The 23,023-nt window shown below is 40.0% G+C and overlaps 1 protein-coding gene across 5 annotated transcripts in view; it reads left to right on the top strand.

Moving 5' to 3' along the window:
* Positions 1-23,023, top strand: part of TENM2 (teneurin transmembrane protein 2) — a 545,195-nt gene that overhangs the window by 509,827 nt on the left and 12,345 nt on the right. For all 5 annotated transcript variants that reach the window (XM_086470948.1, XM_086470946.1, XM_086470945.1 and 2 more), the window contains 9 exons: positions 286-553; positions 1,728-1,871; positions 3,398-3,647; positions 6,607-6,627; positions 10,595-10,827; positions 12,335-12,489; positions 12,984-13,858; positions 20,632-20,807; positions 22,401-22,636. In XM_086470948.1, the coding sequence (XP_086327074.1) occupies positions 286-553; positions 1,728-1,871; positions 3,398-3,647; positions 6,607-6,627; positions 10,595-10,827; positions 12,335-12,489; positions 12,984-13,858; positions 20,632-20,807; positions 22,401-22,636 (2,358 nt within the window). The remainder of the gene's footprint in view (positions 1-285; positions 554-1,727; positions 1,872-3,397; positions 3,648-6,606; positions 6,628-10,594; positions 10,828-12,334; positions 12,490-12,983; positions 13,859-20,631; positions 20,808-22,400; positions 22,637-23,023) is intronic.

Below are 23,023 nucleotides of genomic sequence, written 5' to 3'. Positions count from 1 at the left end.
GTTCCTATGACTGTATTTCTTATGTTTCCTGTGCATATACCTTGTAGTACAACTACTTGTGCTTATTGGCACTTTTGTCAGCAGTGGGCTCCTAAAATGAAGTGTACACAGATGCCAAATAACTATTTGCCCAGAAATGTCAGCTAAACTTCATCACTGCACTGATTTGAGGATAACCATTCCCATCAGTAGAAAGTCGTAAGTTCATAAGAATATGCAAGGTGATATTATTCTAAAAAAATAACAAAGCACTAATACGAAATGTTTGATCTTTTTCCTGTTCAGGTTCTTCACGAAGAAATTGAGATCCCTGGCTCAAGTATAAAGCTCAGCTACCTGAGTTCCCGTACTGCTGGATACAAATCCTTGCTTAAGATCACCATGACCCAGACACTTGTGCCGCTGAATCTAATCAAGGTTCATTTGATGGTAGCAGTAGAAGGCCATTTGTTTCAAAAATCATTTCAGGCATCTCCCAACTTGGCGTATACGTTTATCTGGGACAAAACAGATGCATATGGTCAGAAGGTTTATGGGTTGTCAGATGCTGTAGGTAAGTCAGCCTATACAAGCTCCAAAGCTTTCCAAGTAGCACCTGTAATTCTTAATGAGAAAACTGCAAAGATTTCTTATGGAGGAGCAAACAGAGACTAAACAAAACAGAGACTAAACAGTTCTAGTCTTCCTGATACAATTTATCTTCATATTATGTTTCTTTTACACATTAAAGATCACATTCAGAGGGTCTAAACTCCATCAACATGCCTGTGTTTCTTTATCAGTATCTGACTTAGAAGGTTTAGACCAGAAAATGGGAAAACCTGGCCACAGGAACTTAGGTGAAACACAGTCCATCACTATGTTTTTTATTTTCTTTCAGTTAACAAATGAACCTCATGCTGGACTGGCTGGCATTCCTCAGTGCATTTCGATTTTCATGCATGCCATTATTGTAGCCTCTTGTGGAATAACGTATTTGAAATGAAAATATTTGGGGTTTAATGCTGTTCAGTCTTGTAGTTCTGTAGCTATTTTTATTTTGCTTGGTCGTAGTGGGTGGGAAAAAGAGTGATTATCAGAATATTTTTAAATTGTAATTTTCATTTGAGTATCAGAATACTTTTGATACAACAGTGCCAAAAATGGGCATCAGAGCCATGCCAGTGTGGAAAGAAAAACTTATTTTTAAAATCTTATTTCCTTTCTATATTTTCTAAAATCTTCTTTCCTATAGCTTTTCTGTCTTAGATTATTGCATAGGATATTGCTTTTCTGAGTAACGCTTTACGGTGCATATGTGCTTAAAAGCACACAAAAGTTTTCACTGCTCCATCGTATATGGTGTGTAAACTGAACACACTAAATAAATGCTGTGAACATCTGACAAATTAAGAGTTTGATCTTATCCTGTTATCTGATAGAATAATTTCATTATATTTTAAAAATTACATTTCTCACTCTGCTCTCACCAAACCAGTCACTTCCCAACATCAGCTATTAAAAGAGAAGTGATCAGATCCCTGCAGAGTACATGTGAATAAAGTTTCAAATTTATGTCTAGTCAAAGATCTGAATTTAATATTGTAGAATAAAAGAGAGGAATATAATCACTCCATCTTCTTGAGGGGGCTGGGGAACTGGAATGCTGAATGATTTGAATGTTCTCTGGACCTTTAATTCAGTGTTTGTTCAGCAAGTATATTAGATTTTACTTTATTTTATTTCAGTGTCTGTGGGTTTTGAATACGAGACTTGCCCCAGTCTCATTTTATGGGAGAAGAGGACAGCACTGCTGCAAGGATTTGAACTAGATCCTTCAAATTTAGGAGGATGGTCTTTGGATAAACATCATGTACTTAATGTCAAGAGTGGTGAGTTAGTTAATTCCCTGTGTTTTCTGTGCTATATGGAGTTTTGTCTGTGAACACTTTCTATTTACATTATATTTACACTTCTAAAAATGCAATTTCTCCACTCTTTTTGTTTCATATGTATCTCTGTAAGGTATGGGACATGTTTCGGTTGTCAGAAAATTTCTGCAGAATTTCAAGGAATTTTTTTACTGTTCTGTGCAGCATGACTTTCCTAAAGTCCAAATCTATCCTCTATTCCATTGCTTGTTTATTCCCCTATAATGTCTTTCTGTCTTTCTGATATTAACCACACCCATTCCTGGTTCCTTTTGTTTGACCTTTTCCCCTCTAATCTGAGATGGGGCTTAAAAGGAGTGCGAGTCTGTGATGAGATACTGAGCCTCATGTGTCTCTTTCTTGTGTCACCCATTTGTTTTTTCCTCACTTCTCTTTGTCTTTACATATCTGAAGCTGAATGTTCACAGTCTCCATATTTTACCAGAGACTCTTAGGGAGCTGAATGCTTAGCATGTATTTCGTTTGATCCTTATAAGGTGTTTTCTACAGCCCTCCTGCTGATCCCCACATTCACAAATTGCAAAGTATATTGTTGCTCAAGAAATCTAAAGTAGTGTTTAGAATAGGCAAGGTCAGGCTATTTGAACACGCTTCAAGTGCTGTGCAGCAGATCCAGCACCGTTGAGACAGCCATTTGGATAGTGCATGATCTTCACTGTTGTCACTGGTGGGGAGCCAGTGACATTAGCATCATACAACTGCATTTCCAAAAGAACAGGGTGCTAAATGTTCCTGGCCAGATTTCCACAGTCTTTGATGACTTTGAAAGTGGTCAACTCTGTCAGAGAATCCACTCCCTTCTTGGAGCAGGGGTCTGTTCTTTGAACAAATATTTTGAAAAGAAATCCTGTCTTAAAGGCATTTCTTGAAGCCTAATGAAGATCCTTACCACTAGCTTCCCTCTTGCCTTTATCATTGATCCTTAGCAGCCCTTCTAGGAGTTTCATCTTTCTCCTATCTTTTCATTTTCTGTGCTATTGTCTTCTCTGGCACCTCCATTTCTCATTTTCCATTTTCTCTGAAAAAAGTGTGAAAGACTGAGAGGTAGAAAGAGAACATAAGGGCGGCACAAAATTCCAAACAAAACATAACATAGGAAACTGGAGTGTGAGGACCCAGGGACCCAGTAAGCCTTCTCACTCCCCGGTTAGTAAGACAGTCTAAACCATTGTGCCAGGCCAGAGAGTTGTATGGCAGTGTTTTCTTTCATAATGAATACCAAAGGACTCTGGGTTTAGGTTTGGGTCTCTGGTTGTGTATGTGTGTGGTTTTTAGCAGAAAATCTTCATTACACCTTTATTTTTACTACTGCAAAGCTCTTTCCCTCTTTTTGCACTGCTGAAGAACCAGATGCTGGAGTCAGTTCAGTGCACAGTCCGTGACAGCAGCTGTTGAAAAGAGAACTACCCAAAGTCCCCTGCAATGAATGACAGTAATAACTCCTTCTTCTCCTCTATGTTGTTTAGGTATATTGCACAAAGGCAATGGGGAAAATCAGTTTCTAACTCAGCAGCCGGCTGTGATAACCAGCATCATGGGGAATGGGCGCCGAAGAAGCATATCGTGTCCTAGCTGCAATGGTCTGGCAGAAGGAAATAAGCTTTTGGCCCCTGTAGCACTGGCAGTGGGTATTGATGGAAGTCTCTTTGTTGGAGATTTTAACTATATTCGGCGTATCTTCCCATCCAGGAATGTTACGAGTATATTGGAGCTGAGGTAAGGCGTTAATCTTAGCGCTTCATTTCTGTAGCCTGTGCTCAAACCAGCCTTTACCATTACTTTTTATAATTTTGTAAAACATTGTCACTTTCAACCTATTTAAATTCCAGTGGAGAAATGGGGCACAGAAATCCACAGTTCAAACTCTTTAGCTTATCAGAGCAATGACTATAGAGGACAAGAGTAGAAACCAACTTGTACAAAAAGCACAAACCATCTTCTGTCTCGTTGGTGATCATATGATACAATCTCCCCTCAGTAGGATCCATCATTTAGTTTTGTTTGAAAACTACAGAATTGACTGCCTTCAGGTATTGAGCCACAGTGACAAGCAAAGGTATAACAGTCTTAACAGAGTCAGAAGGAAGGTTTTTTCCTATCAATGGTTTTGAGAGCCATTTTCCCACTTCTTTTCCATGCTCGTAAGTCTGTTTCTGTAGGTTGACAAGTGCAGTTAAGATTGACATAGAGTCACTTTGCGTCATCAGAACTCTTCTGAAGATTGTTTCTCTGTCCCCCCGTCCCACACGCCCCTTCCCCCCCCGCCCCCCCCCCCCCCCCCCCCCCCGCTAAGATTTGGTCATGTAATAGGGAAGGCATGAGTGTAGAGTGTACCACTTCACGCATTTCTGTTCCATCTCCTTTTTTCATTCCTCTAGGAGAGGCAAGAGCTATTGCTTCAAACTGTAACTCATGTAACTGGACCTTATAGTTACAGCACTGTGGAGTATTGCAGAAAAATGAGGCAAAGTAGCGTGCGTTGGCTGTCTTCTGATACTTCTGCAGCCCACTCAGGCAATAGTATTAGGGCTCTTCTAAATTGGATATAGCTGCAGAGTACCTCGAGTGAATGTAGGTGATGAGCCTTTTTTTTTAAATAATATGGCCAATAACCAATTCCTCTGCTTCCGTTGTACTGTTAGTTTTTAATTAGTGAGAAAATGTGCAAAATGATTGGACTGTTAGAGAATAGGAGGCCTAGCTCTATTATACACCTCTCTTCCATTCATGTCATTCTGTTGATGTCACTATTGTGAATTCTGATTTTATAGAAGAGAAAAGAGATCCAATTCAGGCCAATTCTAATCTGAAATCACTCTCTGACACCTACCTCATACACCATCAGGCTGCCTCATTATATTTAAAAGGAAAAAAAAAAAGTCATAATCATCCAGTGCTTTCTGCTAGCAGCTCAGTATAAACCACAGAAGGTAGCTGGTATGGATGTGTGGCCTGCTGTAAATATTTCTATCAATATACACTATAACGCAGCATTACACAGAATATTCTAGTTTTTTACTTCTGTTCAGCTTTCTAGTAAATAGAACTGCAGCTTTATAGGTGAAGAGAAACATTTTCAAATTAGGCTCCTTAATATAAGGCATTTATATGCACCTCACTTCCTAATATCAGCCAGTGACAAAGTTTCCTGGCACACCCGCTATCTGAAAATGTTGTCTCCAAGTTTACAACTGTATTAGTTTCAGCACTTTTCTTTCTCTCTGTGCAATAGAGAACTTGGGATTTTCAGCATGTGTGAGGGAAAATAGGAAAGGACATCAGTAAAGAAACAGAAGATGGACTTCCTAATCTGCTTTTGTCCACTTTCTCTTTTCTTTTATGCAAGTCTGTTTTCCGTAGCATAGTTTCTTTAGCTTCTGTTATAACTATTAGCATTGAACAATAAAGCTATTGCATTTTGAGTGCTGTTGGACAGCACTTGTGATTTGACACACAGATTTTTAGGATTTGCAGTGATGTCTTTTGCTCCCTGTTCCTCTAAAGGGAATTAAGGTCCAGCAAGCATCGTCTATAGCAGTGACTGTGATTCAGTGGTCATCTTAAAACCTGTATGAGTTACATGGGTAAGAGTTTGAAGATTTGAGCCGTTTAACTATGAACGAGAGCAGAGTCTTCAGCTAGTATCAAGTAGCTTGAATAACGTTGCAAATAGTATGTCCATAAGTATTACAAACCAAATACATCCCTTTATTTAGATTTCACAACAGGTGTAATTTTGGTTTTACATAAGCCACTGTAAATCTTGGGTGACTTTATAAAGCAGAACATCCCAGTGTGCATATTTGCTTCGCACTGTCCTTTATGAAGGTGCTTGATCCGAGTGGCTAATAGGGATTTTGATTCAAGAATGTTGCATGTCACACTTAACGCTGGTATTGCAAGTTTGGGGATGTGCATTGAGTGCTGCAGCTCAGGAGGCGTGCACCTCTGTTTCACCCAGTGGATGTTCCTAAATGGAAATGACAGAAACGCAGTGAAACACTGTGGTGTGGAGAATGTATTAATCTCGTTCTGGAAAGTAGAGGCCACTTTTCCTTTGACTTTGTGTCTAGACAGTAAACTAGGGATCAGTTAATGCTATACATCTCCCATTGTACACTATCTTGCTGCTCACTTAGAAGATTATTTTTTACCCCAAGATTTGCTTTGGTAGGCTTAAATAGATACCAAGTAGCCTCCAAACTTGCTTTAAGCAATTATTTTAGAGACTGGGATGATAAGAAAATAAACTGTGTAGTAGAAATTTGTTTAGAAATAGCCTGTTGGAAAACTATTTTGATTAAAAGAGGCAGACAATGTCTTAAGCCCAATGCTTCCCCTTCCCAGTTCTGCATTCAGAAAACTGTCAGTTTCCCTCGCTCCTAGCCCACAAGCTACACATATTTCCAATGAAAACTCTTTCAATGGTCCAGGAAGTTTCCTGTAAAATATATGGGGGGTGGGGGTTGGGGGCAGGGGTATCCTACTAGGGAACTAGCTTGCAACTCTATCACTCCCAGTCACTCTTCATCCGTAAACCAAGCTAAGGCTAGTGCTGAAAAGAGATATCTTCTCCTGTGTCCTTTTGTAAAATAAAACAAATACTATGTTTGCTTTACCATCTATTCTTCAGCTAACTGTTTGTTCTTTTTTCTTCTGTTCCCTTTCTATAAAGAAATAAAGAGTTTAAACATAGGTAAGACACGAGCTCTTTGCCATATAATTTGATATGGTTTGTTTGCTTCATTGTGTTTGCTTTTTGTGTTGTGCTTCTTGTGTAATGTTATGTTCTTCATGTACCATATATAGAAACATTTTTATGTGCTAATTGTGTGTTATGAATATGATAAGCGTTAGCAATTATGAAATGCAGTCAAAAAGCAACCAAATAAGTTCTGACAGTAATTAGAAATTTCTAGTAGAATGCAAGTATAATGAACCCCAAGCTAACTTCTATATAAACACTTCTCCCTGCTGTTTATAATTGGTCTAAATGGTTGAGGTAAACTACAACAGCAGTTTTACAAATGCCAGAAAGGTTCACAAAAGCACTAATGACTGCAAATAGGTCAAAAACTCATTTTCCGGTCATTAATGATTTTCTGAACCCTCTGTCCTTTTTCATAATTTAGTTTCTGTTTTCTTTCATCAAATAGATTTAACAGTCAGTCAACCTGTGGTGCTGGTTGTATGCAACCACTAGATGCATTCCCTGTAAGATTCATGAGGGAGGCATAACCTTTCCGGACTTTAGGAGAAAAGATTTTTCATTGTCTCACCTGAGCACTAGGCGTTCTGGATGGCAGCAGCATAGCAAGCGCTTGTACCTTCTTCCATGTCGCACCTGGGACAGGGAGGATGTTCATCCTGGCAAACATCAAGGGCAAGAACAAGAAGAGCTGCTGTAAATCTATAGTGTTCTATGCATCACCCTTTTAAAACCATATTTTACATTTCTGTAATACCAGTTAGATGTGAAAGATGGTCTGGACTCAGCTGTATAATTTCCCCTTTACAATATAGTTTGGTATAGCAAGTGTAATGCCACTAAATTTTCTTATCTGGATTAATTCATTCACAATTTGCTAATGATTATTGGTGATGCTGGAGGCTCCTCATTTGCATTAACTAAGCTTAGTTAATTTTTCAGGTGCTTAGAGATTTGCTCTGAGCAGCTTCTGGTTTTGGTTAAATTTAAAGAAAAGCTGTTGTTGCACTGTTGTGAATGTGATGCACATATGAGAAGGACAGGGAAGACAAGCTGATCCTGCCTGCACTTGCTGCCAGGCACCAGGCTCCCTCGCAGACCAGAGCAAGGCTCCACGTGGTGATAACTGCTGCATTCACTGGGGAGGGCTAGAGACGGAGACATTATTGGCAGAGGCCCCTGAGCAATACTGAATGTTATGGAAAGCCTTTTAGAACAAGGTACATTCCTTGGCTTCCTATGATTCAAATAAAAGATTACAATGGCATGGAGAAAAGAGCGGCAGAGGTCCTTCATTGCTCAGATGTCATTTTGAGAAATATTTACTACTCATTTATAAAATACACCCCTCTTTGAGGTAATAATCTTGTCGTTTCTTTGGGGACACAGTGAGTGCATGCCACCTTCCACCAGTCCTTTTCTGCCAAAGTCCCTCAAATATTTCACGTGGAGAATCTTCCACTCCCTGTTCCCTTACCGTGCTCAGGAAAGAGCAAAGGGGTATGCAACAGGTCTGCAGCTCCAGTGAGTTGCTCCCTGATCTGGAACAAACGCTCACGACTGACCCCCTGGCAAAACTGCCCTGAGGGATATTCCAGAGGAGAAAGGCAGGGTGAGATCCATGGACACACCAGTGACTGCAGGAGAGGAGAAAGAAATGAGCCCATGTTCTGCCATTGCTTTTTACCCTGACTCATACCTTATCCCATCCTGGTAACAGCGGGGCATACCTGTGGTCAGAAGGGAGGCAGGGGTGTGCGAGCTCAGGAAGGCAGGCGCAGGCTGGCAAAATCATCTCCGAGAAGAAGAGACCCTTCCAGTCTGGTGGACTGTGGGGCGCAGCTCTCGCCACTGAGACCAAGCAAGGCCGCTGCCTCCGGCAGCAGGCAGCCCTCTCTGTGCCCAGCTCGTCTGTGGCTGCCTCGGCTCTGCCAGTTGGCCAAGGTTGGGGCGCCCCGCTTGGTGGAAGGGCCAGGCAAAAGGCACTCTAGGCCGGCGCCCAGCAGACGGGCAGCAGCAGCCAGCCTGCAGCTGCAGCACTCAGTTGTTGGCTCGGCTGCTGCTGTTGCAAAGCCTTGAGCTCAGTTTGGGTGTACTTGTGAAGTATGGCACAACGCTAGGGTCACAGCATTCTTCAGCGTAAGAGGAAAGCGTGGTGGAAGAAAAGAGCAGATTTTCAAAACCCTGACAAACGTGCAGGTGTTTGTATGGCTCAGATACTCAACAGACTGGAGAAATCTTGTAAGTGGAAAAGAATATTTTTCTGTGTGGCAAAGAAGATTGAGCTTTGTTTTGGAGGGATGAGAAGGAATATGATAAGGGCCTAGTGAAGAGGTGCAGTCTGCTGCTGAAGATAAGGAGAGGTACTTGGGGAATAAAGAGATTGCGCTCTAATCTCTCTCAAGCATGTCACTAGTCTCCCTGCATAACTTTGTCTACACCACTTAACCTCTCTGTGCCTCAGTTTCCTCCTCTGTAAAATGGGTGTAATACCCATCTTTTTAAAGTACTTTGAGATCCATGCATGAAATAAACCTGCCTAGTATTTTTCGTTTGTTGTATTTTTTCATCTCTAATTTCTACACTCCTAGACTTCAGCAGATGGTATTACCTCTGCCTACTGAATTTTGATCAAACCAATCTCCTTCCTACTTTCTACAGTTTTAGAACAAACTGTTACTGACCTAAAATCATGGAATGTCATAGACTGGCATAGAGGAAGATAACTGTAGAAAGTGATAATTTGGGGCCTCCTCATTCCTCCAAATCTGGTAATGACCACATGAACGCAGTTGTCTTTGTGCTGCTGATAATCCATCTGCCGAAAGTGGCCTTATTATGATTTCAGCAAGTCTGATCAAGAAATGGCTTACGCCCATCATAACTTACCTCTGTGTATCCTCACTCTTGGAGATGGGCACTTTTGCCACATGAAACTAGGAGTGTGGATATTTGGAGGCAAATACCTCTGGTTACTGGTAAGTAACCTTCATTTTTTTTTCTTCTTGTCTTCATTTGTCTTCTATGCTTTGAAACCACCATTGACCTTATTTACACTCACCCATAGGCTCCAAAAGCTGAAAAATTCACATCATGCTTAAAATGCAACTAAATTGAGTTAAACTAGCCAGGCAAGATTTTGAAAATATTTCTGCACTGCAATTCTCTGTGTGTGAACATATATATATATATATCACAAAGATTGACATTTCTCAATTTGCAGATGATTTGCTAAAGTAGTACCAAAATGTGACAAGCTGTCAAAAACCATATATTTCAGAAGAGAAGTACCTTTCCATATGAGCACCCATTCTAATCACAAACTGAGGACCAGTTTTCCAATAACAGAAGGTTTGGAGTTAAAGTCGGACACTTGGGGGTCTCTGGGTTTAGTTACATAAGCAACTTCATCTGTGGTAAATGAGATTCTTGATAAAAATGAATGAGAACAAATTTGCTTAGGAATAAATTTGTTATGCGTCTGCCTCCTATTTGTATACAAGACCTCGCAAGTCTTGTGGCATTAAGTAACTCGGAAGCTGATTCTTTGATCTTACTCCTACAGCTTCTGCTTTCAAGGGAAGTTAAACAAGGTGGTGGGGCGTGGGGCCAACAGGTAGAGATAAGCCAAAGAGAATTGACCTGGAGCAGATCTAAGGGGCTAAAGAGATCAAGAGGAAAGTCTGCTGTACAGCTTTGGCTTAGTGGGCTCTGCTGTGCAAGGTTTGGTGTAGCAGGATGAATGAGATTTAAAATGACAATCCTTCTGAAACACTGACCAGGCCTTAATCAAGTTAGGTCCTCAGATGGTAGTCCTGCAGACCCACCTCTGTATGAAGGTGTCAGACTTTCTTTCCAGATCTCTCTGTGCCTGATGAGTGTCGAAGCTCTGAAAGTCTGTGAGGTTTCTAGACTGCTCAGCTGTTTCTGTTTTATGCTTTCTTTTTCTCTAAAGCAACAATCCCGCTCATAAATACTATCTGGCAGTGGACCCTGTTTCAGGCTCACTGTATGTATCGGACACCAATAGCCGACGGATATACAAAGTCAAGACCCTCACTGGCACGAAAGACCTAGCTGGTAACTCTGAAGTGGTAGCAGGGACGGGAGAGCAATGCCTGCCCTTTGACGAAGCCAGATGTGGGGATGGAGGAAAGGCAGTGGACGCAACCCTAATGAGCCCTCGAGGTAAAGTAGGAAAAGAAGCTGGAGAAAATGACGGCATGAGGCTAGGCTTGATGTGGAAATAATTATCTGGCAATTAAATCACTCCTTGCTCGGTAATTTTTTTTCTGGGCTTTAATTACAGTGGATTGGCAAGTGTTCGTGCTTTGTTTAGTTAAAGCAAACTTTATTGCCCCGACACCGAGTGCTGCAAAAGGAGAACAGAACACAAATTAGCAGGGTACCGCTCACTTCGAGAAGCAAGAATGTAAACTGGGAAACAAATTACTGTTTGAGATACAGTCTTTGGGGAGAAAAACTGCCTGCTGTGGCTTTTTTGTGAGCTTTTATTCTGTGTATCCCCTTTTTCTTCAGAGGCAGAGGAAAAATAAAAGGATTTTCACCCTTTCCGCTTTCTAATTTTTGACAAAAAGTTTTTAAGATGATGTAGAGATTTGGGGATATGTTTCTTTTTCAGATTTTTTTTTCCATTGCTTCATCTTAATTGTAAGGATGAATTAATCAGGTGTATTGCCAAGTGTTTCAGACGTCTTTGGGTTTTATTTCAATGGCTGAAAATAACCAGATGATCGTAAAAGCAAATAAAAATGAAAGATCCTGTTTCTTTGTATAGGTAATAGTTTCAGTTAATACATACAGAATATTTTAACAGGGCAGAGCTGCTTGCATGTTTTAAGGTAAGCCTATACATAGAAGTTCTCTCACTGCCCAATAGCATGAGCACTGCAACCATTTGAAGACAAAATTTTTAGATCAATATTTTATTTTCAGCCCAAGAAACGGACAAGGCAGTGCACCAAATCAAAGCAGGAAAGGCAAGTAAGAAAAAAACCTGCCCTCCTTCACAACAGGCAGCAGCATCCTTCTATTCCTCCAAGGGAGCACCCTTTCATTCTGTGCCTTTCCTCTCTAAGGACTCCCAATGTGACAGGCATTGAACCTTTTTTTTTTTTCCTAGGCTGGAAACCCCTATGTGTTCATCTGGAAACACCAGATGTTCTTCCCATATTCCTTACTGCAACAGGTCAAAGAATTAAAAAACATTCTGAAATAATATAATGTCCTCTTAATTTTTCAGAATTTTTAAAGCAATTTTAAAAGATTTCTAAAAATTCTTCATTCTCATTAAATCCTTCAGATGAAGAAAGCAATGCCTCGCATTTCTGAGATTAAAACTTAACAGATAATTTTTGTTGTCGTTGGGTTTATGTAATACATCGTATAGAGTTTGGCTTTAGCTGATGCCTTCTGCTGGCTCTTTGGCATGTTTGGGGGTTTTCTGTGGTTTTCTTTTCTTTAAAGCCCCAAAGGATAAACCTGCTTGATGCAATTTATTCAGCAGAACTGCAGGTACCTGGAGGGTTCCAGGACCTGTGCTCAGGTTGGAAGGGAGGAAAGAACAGGGGACGTGAACAAATGTCACCATCTTGTAAACTTGTTAATAAGATGAAGCCTGCCTTGAAGCTAGGAACCTCAAAGCTTCACTGATGCCTGGTTTTTATATTTGCAGGAATTGCAGTCGATAAGTATGGACTCATGTATTTTGTTGATGCCACAATGATTAGAAAAGTGGATCAGAACGGCATTATATCAACCCTGCTGGGCTCAAATGACCTAACTGCTGTTAGACCTCTCAGTTGTGATTCCAGCATGGATGTCACCCAGGTAGACAAGTACTGCATTTATTTTCTTCTCTGCCTTAGAAAAGATGGTTATCTATTTTGGATGACTGCCTGGCCACTTAAGAAATACATTATGCAGCACAAGATGATAGCGTATTTGATTCATTACTGAAATGAGTGAACCATCCTTTTACTGTGGCTAACAGAGGTTATTTATGCAACTATAGCAAAATAACGTTTAGATAATGGGAGTTATTGTCTTAATTGCCTGTTTTTCGGTAATTATTGTAGTGCTTCCACAATGTAGCATTCATTCGTTGCACAGAAACACAATTAGCCAAAGTTACCACTGCACATAGCTTTAATATTTCCGGAAAACAAAATCATTGTTTGAAATAGTTGCCATTCATGACTTAGTTTCATGATTTACGCTGATAAACCCCTCACTAATTTGCTGTTGTTACACATGGAATTTTAAACACTAGAAGTGTACTTTTCAGTTACGAGTTTTACAGTAATAATTTGTGCAACTCATAGGTACGGCTGGAGTGGCCTACTGATCTCGCTGTCAATCCCATGGACAACTCACTTTATGTCCTAGAGAACAATGTTATTTTACGGATCACAGAAAATCATCAAGTTAGCATTATTGCTGGACGCCCCATGCACTGCCAGGTTCCTGGTATAGACTACTCTCTTAGCAAACTGGCTATTCATTCTGCACTTGAATCAGCCAGTGCCATTGCCATCTCACACACAGGAGTTCTTTACATCAGTGAGACAGATGAAAAAAAAATTAATCGGCTACGCCAGGTAACTACCAATGGAGAAATATGCCTTCTTGCAGGGGCAGCTTCAGACTGTGATTGCAAAAATGATGTCAACTGTAATTGCTATTCTGGGGATGATGGGTATGCCACTGATGCCATCTTAAATTCACCATCTTCCTTAGCTGTGGCCCCAGATGGTACCATCTACATAGCTGATCTTGGAAATATCCGCATTAGGGCTGTCAGTAAAAACAGGCCCGTTCTTAATTCTTTTAACCAATATGAAGCTGCATCTCCAGGAGAACAGGAGCTGTATGTCTTCAATGCTGATGGGATTCACCAGTACACTCTCAGCCTTGTTACCGGGGAGTACTTGTACAATTTCACCTATAGCAGCGATAACGATGTCACGGAGGTGATGGACAACAATGGCAACTCCTTGAAGGTCCGTCGGGATGCCAGTGGGATGCCCCGCCATTTACTGATGCCGGATAATCAGATTGTCACGCTGGCTGTTGGCACTAATGGTGGACTCAAGCTAGTCTCAACACAGACCCTGGAGCTTGGATTAATGACATATAACGGAAACAGTGGTCTCTTAGCAACGAAGAGTGATGAAACAGGATGGACAACATTTTATGAGTAAGAATGTTTTTGGATATATTAAGCGTACATTTATTTTTCAAATGGTAGTGAGTAGGCCCTAAACTGACCCTACTGGAATTTGTTGTAGGCTTTTCACTGGTACTGAATAAGGCCATTACATCTCGGTCTAGTATGATACTGGAAGTGATTTAGTGGCTTCTTGATTTCATCAGTTTTGCTGGGTCCTTTGGGTGGGTATCGAACCACCTAAATTCCTGCCCTCAGTTTGAGGCCAGTGGGGAAGCTCACCCATCTCCAGCACGAAGGACTGTGTACCACGTTCAGAAACCCGTGTTTGATTTACCAGATTGGGCCCCTGCTCTTAGTCGTCAGCAAGGCTGCAGAGATAACTCACATCCAGACGAGCCCCCAGCAATCCATGGCTCCTACTGAGCTGCCTCTCTCTAGGAACCCTAATGCTGCAGTTTCTTTTGGAACTCAAATTATAATTTATCTCTTTCTGTTCAGATTCCTATGTTACTCATGGTTGTTAAAATGTTGGTTAACTTCACTGATTGTTCATTCTTGAGACAAGTGAGGAAATCAGATCCGCAGCTGTCAGGGCCCTGGTATAACTCCCGTAATTTGTAGATAACCCAAAAGCACACTGGTGTGCACTAGCATATAGATTAACAAGACAGAACTTCCTCTTCAAGTGAAATTCATCAGAGACGAAGTTCAAAAGTGTATTAAGAATCTAGAAAAACTAGTCAGATTTTTATTAGTAGTTATCCTATTCTTAGTAGTCTTATTGACATTTATTAATCAAAACAATTTTAAAAATAGAAGCTAAATGATAGATTGAAAATATATATAACTTGTAAGTATGGCAAGTCTGATGCCATGTATTTTGTTTGAAAGTTAATTACTGATTGCTAAATACCATTTCTGAAATTAGTGGGTAGAAAGTATGAATAGGGCTTTATATTTAATTTTAAATTTTAGGCTTGTTTTTAAGGTTACAGACTAGCAGTTATGCACACCTGTTTTAGTTTGTTACTGCATTCGTCTTGGCCACCAGTTTCTTTCTTTTTAGAGAAAAGTAATGCAGGAATAAAAAGAACTGTGTTCAGTCTGCTCAAAATATATCTAGCTCAGCGTTGCGCATCAGTATTTTGTCCGCTATGTGTTTCGTTTCCGTAAAAAGGAAAGCAGTGCCCTCTCGTGGTCCCCTTCTGGTGTGGCCCTGGAAATTGAATCCGATTTTTTTCATCCAGACTGTGGGTAGAGATGTGGAGTTTTTTTCTTCTTAATATTTTGCAAAGAGTATTTCTTTACCACACATTAGTTACAAAAATAATCCAGTCATGTGAGCGCATGAAGGTATTACCTGCTGATTACAAGATCAAGTAATGGCTCACTGTACTAGACCGTGGTAAAGTCTCACGTTTTTGCTGATGAGATGTGGATGCCCTTCTAGGTAGGTTTTGTTGTTGTTGTTGTTTTTTCCTTAATAGCTAGCTCAAGATTCAGATCAGAAATCATCTAAAATAGTTATTTCTCAAAACACCAGTAATTAACTGTAGAAAATTAAATAGCAAGGTAGTTTAAAACTCTACATGAAAATCCATGAAACATTAAAAAAGGTCATCAGAAAGTTACAAGTTACAAAACTGGTGGCTGAGAATCAATTGAAGTACTAAGTTAACATGACTATTGGAAAAATTGTACTGTGATTCCTAAATAAATACAGAAGGCAGGTGCTCTGATGTCTTACTGAGATGCATCTGAAAACATAATTTAATGCATATATAGTGCTGACATGTTGACTAGATTTTTTTTCTGAGATCAAATAAGAGAAGATGGACAAGCCTTTCCTGAGGCAGGTGAGGTCAGTGGAAGTTAAGGTCCAGATAGTAGAACCTGAGGTACTGTCTTAGAGGATTAGTAACTTCAATGAGGCAACGGAACTACCGTATTTTCTCCCAGATTTGTACATATATTCTCATAAGCATAGAGCCCATAGAAGAGAGGACAGTATAGATGTTTTTTGCATTAAAAATTCATATACTTTATAGGGCATGTTTAAACTAAACTATACATGGTGACTGTTATCTAAGTTAGGAAAAAAGCCATAAAATGCCGTTCACAATGGTGTTAAAAGAAGGTATGTGTCTCTATATGTGGATGGAAAACCCTGTGTGAGGACTAGAAGTTAGCCATATGCATGGAGATGCTCATTACAAAATACCAGAAAAAGAAAGGCCTCTCCTTTGGGCGGATCCTAAGCAGCTGACTTACAGTAACTCCTTAATATGCTTTGTCATCGGTTGAGGTGTTTATTAATAAGATTATGAGAATTATTTAAATCAAATTTACAAACCTAAAAAATCACAGTCCACAGTCACTCAATACTGGTTTTTGGTTTCTATTTGTTCTTTGAAGCAGCTTCAAGGGGAAAATTCTGTATTCATCATCATGCAATTTATTGTGGTGGCTATAAGTTAATATCAATTGAAGATGAAAGAAATACTTAGCTGGTGGGAGTTTATAAGGACAGCAAAATAGTTTTCTGTGCCATTACATTCATGCATTCATACAGGGATAATCAATACCCAAAATTGTTAATGTGGCAGTAGAACTGGAAAGAAAAAATGCCTTATAAGTAGTAAAATACTACAGGAACTCAAGTTCTTATGAAAAATTTATTTCAGTGCATTTGTATCAACCAGATGTTGAAGTGCCATGCTATCTTATTATTTCTTTTATCTGAAACTGTACCCTGAAAATGCTCACAGAATTAAGTGTCTGCGGTATATCTAGGTACGCGTGCGCATATGCAGAGAAATGCATACACAAACTATGTGTGTGTGTGTGTGTGTGTGTGTGTGTGTGTGTACGTACTCCCTACGTATATTAGATATATAGTGCACGTGTATATGCATACAGTTCTTTTGTAGTAGCGACGGGCAAGGCTCTTTAATATAGCAGCTACCAGCAGGCTCACATGGGATGATCAAAGCCTGGTTTGGGGCTCAAAGCACGGATCTGGTCCTCAGTGGCATTCCCTTTGGTCTTGGGAGCATCCTAAGAGAATGCTGCAGTTTTTTTCTTGAATCAGCCTGGGTTTTATAAGGGAGAGAACACAGGGATGTATGTAACTATTTGTGTGGATCTGTCCCTTGCCCTGCCCTCTGTTAAGTCAAAAGCTGCCTTTACTGCTTTCTGCAGTACCGTGTGTGGCGCTGTCCTAGCTACTCCCACCTACAAGCTGTCGAGCAGTACACGTCCCAAACCTCAGAGACCAGAATGCTGGCAATAAAAATTGCATAAGATACAGAGGTGCCATAATATTGGACATGGAAGAACAGCTTTCAGTGCATGATCACAAGCCTACTGAGGGGATGCAGAGGTCAGATATTTGTAGCTGTCTGAGAAGGAGCACAAACAAGTGCTCCACTGTGTCTCACGGTTGAGCTGTAGCCGCGTTTGGTGGCCCAGCACACACAGGCTGGCTGTGGCCAGCTCGGAGCTACCAGGCTGTCAGGCAGCATCTCCAGGCTGCAGGCACAATGGGCCGACAGCTTTTGTGTCTGCCCGGGGCGCCGGTGGCTGGTGTTACCCAGAGCTTTCCTGGGACCTATGGTCTTGGAAACCTTTGCCTGCTTGGGCAGAATTGGTCCCAATCAGCAATATGTTAGTGAGTTGTAGTGGGCAAAGGGAGATGCTGGGGTTTTAAGATACTGGGATTAAGAAAGGATCTCTCCCCTTGTAATTTTGTTAGTAGAAAAGCTTCAGATGAAACCTTACTCTAACTGAAGTCATTAACAAAAGCCCAGGAACGGCAGTGTATCCAGAACCCAACCCATGTGAAGATATAAAGATTGCCTTATCAGATCTGAGTCATCTAGCCTGATGCCGTGTCATAGGCTGTGATCTGTAGTGGCTGCTTCTGAAGAAGATACCGTGGAGTCCCAGGTCAATTAGTGTATTATTCGTTGCAAAATTTTCTTTTTTGACTTCATTAGACCTGGGTTCATGTCATGAAGAAGAAAGATACATAACCATTTAATTCCTATATAGCTTTATTTTTATTATTCGGATAAATGTCTGGATGTTGCATTCTGCTAAGCACTTGCTCTCACATAATACATAGATTTTAAAAAAAAAGTCAATAATATGTCACTTCTAAATTTTGGAGTACATAATGGGTTTTGTTTTATTAATTTTAAATATTTTACCTTTAAGATACTTTTTAAAATAGGATTTTGTTGATGCAATGGATAAAGTACAAATGCCTTCTTTATACATTGGTATTGCAGTGTGTTATATCATTTAATTAGTGAATTTTTTATATGCCTAGCTCATAAACTAAATGGTCGGCAGATCTTCATAGGGAGTACTTTTCTATGTATCGCTTTAAGCGTGTCCATCACTTGCTTATAAACTCTTTCAATCTCTGCCATTGCTGATTTCAAAAATTGTTCCCAGCACTGCGAAACATTGCCCATGGCAGCGGGCAAAACACTGATTTCTAGAAATAGCATTTGAATATTTTAATTTTTCTGTTTCAGTCTCTGTACAACCTCATCCATATTTACTTTTCAGACTGCCCTTGCACTTTGAACAGAGATTTTCAGTGAGTAGCCCACAGCAATCCCCAGGAATTTTTCCTGGGTTAATTAAAAACCAGCAATGTGAATGAAGAGTTTAAATTAATGTCTCATTTGCATTGCCTAAAATATATTTGCTGACAGGGAATTTCGCCAACCGTTTTTCTGGATCTTCACCAAGCTCCGCATGGTCATGCTGAAGCCACTCAAGGACTTTTCTAGTTTGTCCTAAATATCATTTTCTCTTCTGTAATATTTGATACCTAAGTATTCTCTTCATCACCCTGCTAATCACTAAATGTACCAAAGTAGGCCACATACAGACTCTTAGGGCGTATCTCATTATTAATCTTTGAGAGTTTTGAAAAGGTCCATTTTTTGTACTTTTTGTTTTTCCTTACTAGATGGATGCTTGACTGGATCAAATTCTTCTCTCGTCTATACCTTACGAGTACTTTTCAGTATTTTTTTTTGAGAAGGCCTATAGGTAGACTTAACCCAACCCCCTTTCATAGATTACCTCAACATGCTATCTTGTATCTAGTATCTTGTTGATATGGTAAAACAAAAAATATATAAATATATATATATATATATATATGGGTAGTTGTGACTTTTATTAAGAAAAATCATGCTGCTTGTTCTTTGTTTGATCCTGAACTGCTTAAATGAACACAATATATTATTGGTCCCTTTTAGGTCGCACGATGCTTTGTTTTCTTGATTTACTTCTTTGCCTAATACTTCCATTGGTTCTGGTAAGGCTTATTGCTCCACAGGTGATTTTTTTTCCTTCCTCCCCAATATTCAGTTGAATAGGTGCAACCATTTGCAATGGATTTGAAAGGCATATTTTATATTTGTATTTACTGAGGAGCCAATTTGGGTATTAATTTGGAGATATGCTATACAGTTCAGGTGGCCTACTTTGAGGTTTCTGAATGATTTAATTGTAAAAAGTCATGTTGAAAGCACTGATTTTTTTTCATCTTTACAGCTAACCACGACGTACAAAGAACTCAGCTAGCTCCGTGATACTAAATGCGCTCCTCTTCTCTTCTGTTACTCTCAGGCAGTGCAATGGATTTACCAGTTCTCTTCCAGGCTTCCTGCTCCCTGGATTTCTACGTTCGAAGGATGACCAGTTGGTTTCAATCTCTACCTAAACTTTTCCCTTTATCTACACAGGACATTTTTTCTTGCCTTTCTGCTGTTTAGAAGTATGTGCGCTTTGGTAGCGGCTGGGTGAGAGACTCTTGCACAAGTAGAGAATTGCAGCAAGCAGAGTGTCAGAGTGGAATACTGGTTTTGTTTCAGGTCCCCATGTCTTGCCCTTAAGATCCAAGGGATTGCTTCTTTAGCAGAAGGGATAGCTTCTTTAGTACATGCACAAATATAGCATACTGAAGGAAAGGGAGAAATAGTATGATTTGATTTCAGGCAGCATTCCTTCTTCCCCCTCCTCCTCAGGCTTTATACCTCTACATAAATTTAACTCAATAAACTCATGGGGAGCCCTTTTTCTTTTATTTTTTCATCTTTATACCTCTGGAGCACTTAATTCATCTTCTAAGGTATATTCTGAGTGCTGACTGCTGCACTTTGTGCAACTCCAACCTATCCTGTGCTTCAACTTCTCATCATTCATCTTTATGAGCCAAAATACTGACCCCAAAATGAAGTTCAATACTACAGATAAGATCTAAATGAAATTACTATGTTCTCAAGCTGATGTCTTTTTTAATCTCTTATGGCAAGTTTATTTCTTGATATGTCAGTTAAGACCATACTTAGTAGTTTCCACTAAGTATTCAATTGCAAATGTGCAGTGTGTGCAATTGTATAGTGTAGTATCCATCGTAAGCCCACTTCCTTAGAGTGAAATCCAGCTATTGAAATACAGATGAATTTACTAATTATAATTGTTTGAGCCAAATATCCCTCTGTATATTCGTAATAATTTAATTAGTTAATTTCATAATTTAAAATATGTTATCCTGGATTTACACTCATGTAGTTGAGATCAGTATCTCTAAAAATTATTATTTCATCATTATAGACTCTTTCAAGAACAGAGAAATAGGTATGGCCAGGATGTTCTTGAAAATCTGTTTCGTTCTGGGTTTTTTGCACAGATGTGGTGCATTATTAATACATTGGGTATTGAAATGAACATATATCCTCACGCTTTTTTGCTCTCACTAACTTTTCTATTAGCTATGATCATGAAGGGCGTCTGACCAATGTAACACGTCCCACTGGAGTGGTAACTAGCCTTCATCGAGAAATGGAAAAGTCTATTACCATCGACATTGAGAATTCTAATCGGGATGACGATGTCACGGTCATCACAAATCTCTCCTCTGTGGAGGCTTCCTATACAGTTGTTCAAGGTACCAAAGCACACTTCTCAGCACATCTCCTAACCACACACACAACTTGAGAAAGCAATTTGCAAAAGATTCGTGTCATTAGTACACTCATGAGCAGGGGAAATACGTATAAGGTTTGCAAGAAAAGCTCCCATAAAGCTCAATCCTAAAATGGCAGGTCTTCAGGACAGGTAAGAGACGTTCCACAATCGAGCTTTGTGTCAAATATGTGTGGTCATGGTCTGCTGGTGTAAGGTAGTCCTGCCGTTACCTCTTGGGTCAGGTTCACTTTACCCACTGGCATATTTCTCTGTACTTCACTGCAAGACTGGTTCTGACTTCAGTGCCACAGAAATGCAGCCTGACTGCTGAACGTTGGCTGCCTGGGAAGAGATCCTTGTGGAGAGAGAGGCTCAGGCAGCCTCCTGCTATTAAAATTAAATCTTCCCAATTTATACACTGCCATTAAATAAAATGTAGAACGATCAGGGCAGTGGGTGATCTTGTGCCACAGTTAGCACTTCCAAGAACAGTGTTACAGCCCAAGCGTGGCAGGAGAGATCAGCAACACAGTGGTTAAATGTTTGCCTGGAGCTTTCCAGCACCACCCAGGCATTGTATCTGATGAAGCGAAACCGGTCAGTTACCAAAGATAGACCGAAAGGAATTTGGTGAGTGATGGGGTTTTTTAATTAAGATATACTGTCACTGGAATAAGAATATCATCATCGAACAATAGGCTCCTCCTGACATAAATGTCAACTTTTATAGACTATTATACCATGACACGTCTGGTTACAAAGACTTTATTTCTCTTATACCAGATGATTAATTATGTGGATGCTGTCCTTTTGTCAGACAAATATTGATGCTTTGGTGACAGTTGCACACTGTAGCACTCCATCCTGGCTGAGAATGGACTTGGCTGTGTCAAACAGCTGGAGAACTGCACAGCCATAAAAGTACGGGATTATTTTTATAACTCTTTTCCGACAGAAGGGCTGGGTGCGCCCACCAGGCTAGTGCACTTCTGGTGGGGTGGCAGGAAGGCAGGCAAGTAAAGGACTGTGGCTGACAGCTTGCATTGCTGGAGCCTCACACCTTGAGGATTTAAAGCCAAACTGTGATTCTGTACAAAGCCTCTGCTTGGAGACAGGTTTTAAACAGAGGGAAAGAAAAAGAAGAGGCGCTTACTTCTTCCCGCTCATAAAGAGTCGAGCAGTCTTTTTTTTTTTTTTTTTTTTTTTCTTTTTGTCCTGGAGTTTAATGGTTTGTTGTTTATCCAGCAGTTCAGTTTTCAGGAGTTTTTGTATATATTAGAAGTAAATTACGTGGTTGAGCACATATCACTGTGCATTTTGATGCACAATTAAGAATAAGGGGAAAACATAATGAAATAAACACTGTATCTCTCTGCAGGCTCACTGTTACACTACTGTTCTTTACATGAATCAGTAACATCTGTAATTTCCACCATAGTACCACGTAAATGGTAATTGGAGGCTGACTTCACTTAACATCAACAGGAGTGCAATAAAAAACCAATCAAATTAAGCTATATGTTTTCTTTATGACTGGAGTAGCTAAATTATTTTCTTTTCATTATTGCTGTAGATCAAGTGAGGAACAGCTACCAGCTCTGTAATAATGGTACTTTGAGAGTGATGTATGCCAATGGCATGAGCATTAGCTTTCACAGCGAACCCCATGTCCTGGCTGGGACTGTGACTCCCACCATAGGACGATGTAATATTTCTCTACCAATGGAAAATGGTTTAAACTCAATTGAATGGCGCCTGAGGAAGGAACAGATTAAAGGCAAAGTGACTGTGTTTGGAAGAAAGCTCAGGGTAAGTAGAATCCGTCATTAAAATAATAATCTTTTCTTCTGTGGGCAGAAATGTAGTTTTCCATTTTGAAGGACTTGCCTTTCTTATTTTTACTTGTTAAAAATGTGCAACTCTGGGATTGTCTTTGGTATGACAATCTTTCCTTTATTTGAGAGGTCAGTTAACTGTGTGGGATCATCTCCTGCAAACAGCTATAGAAGCTTCATTACTAAAAGTATTCCGAAAGAGGTTGGCAAAAATAGCCAGAATATTGCTGCAAGTCACTCTGCTTGTGAAGGTGGAGGGCAGGAGGGGAATCTGACCGCTCACCACGTGTGAAAATGGTATGGCATGCTTACCGCAGTTAGTCCTGGGGAGCAAACAGAGTTACAGCGGGAGTGGTTGCAT

This window comes from Leptosomus discolor, chromosome 10 (genome assembly GCF_034619465.1).
Source record: "Leptosomus discolor isolate bLepDis1 chromosome 10, bLepDis1.hap2, whole genome shotgun sequence".
NCBI classification, from domain to species: Eukaryota; Metazoa; Chordata; class Aves; order Leptosomiformes; family Leptosomidae; genus Leptosomus; species Leptosomus discolor.
This window is presented reverse-complemented; position numbering and strand designations above follow the sequence as displayed.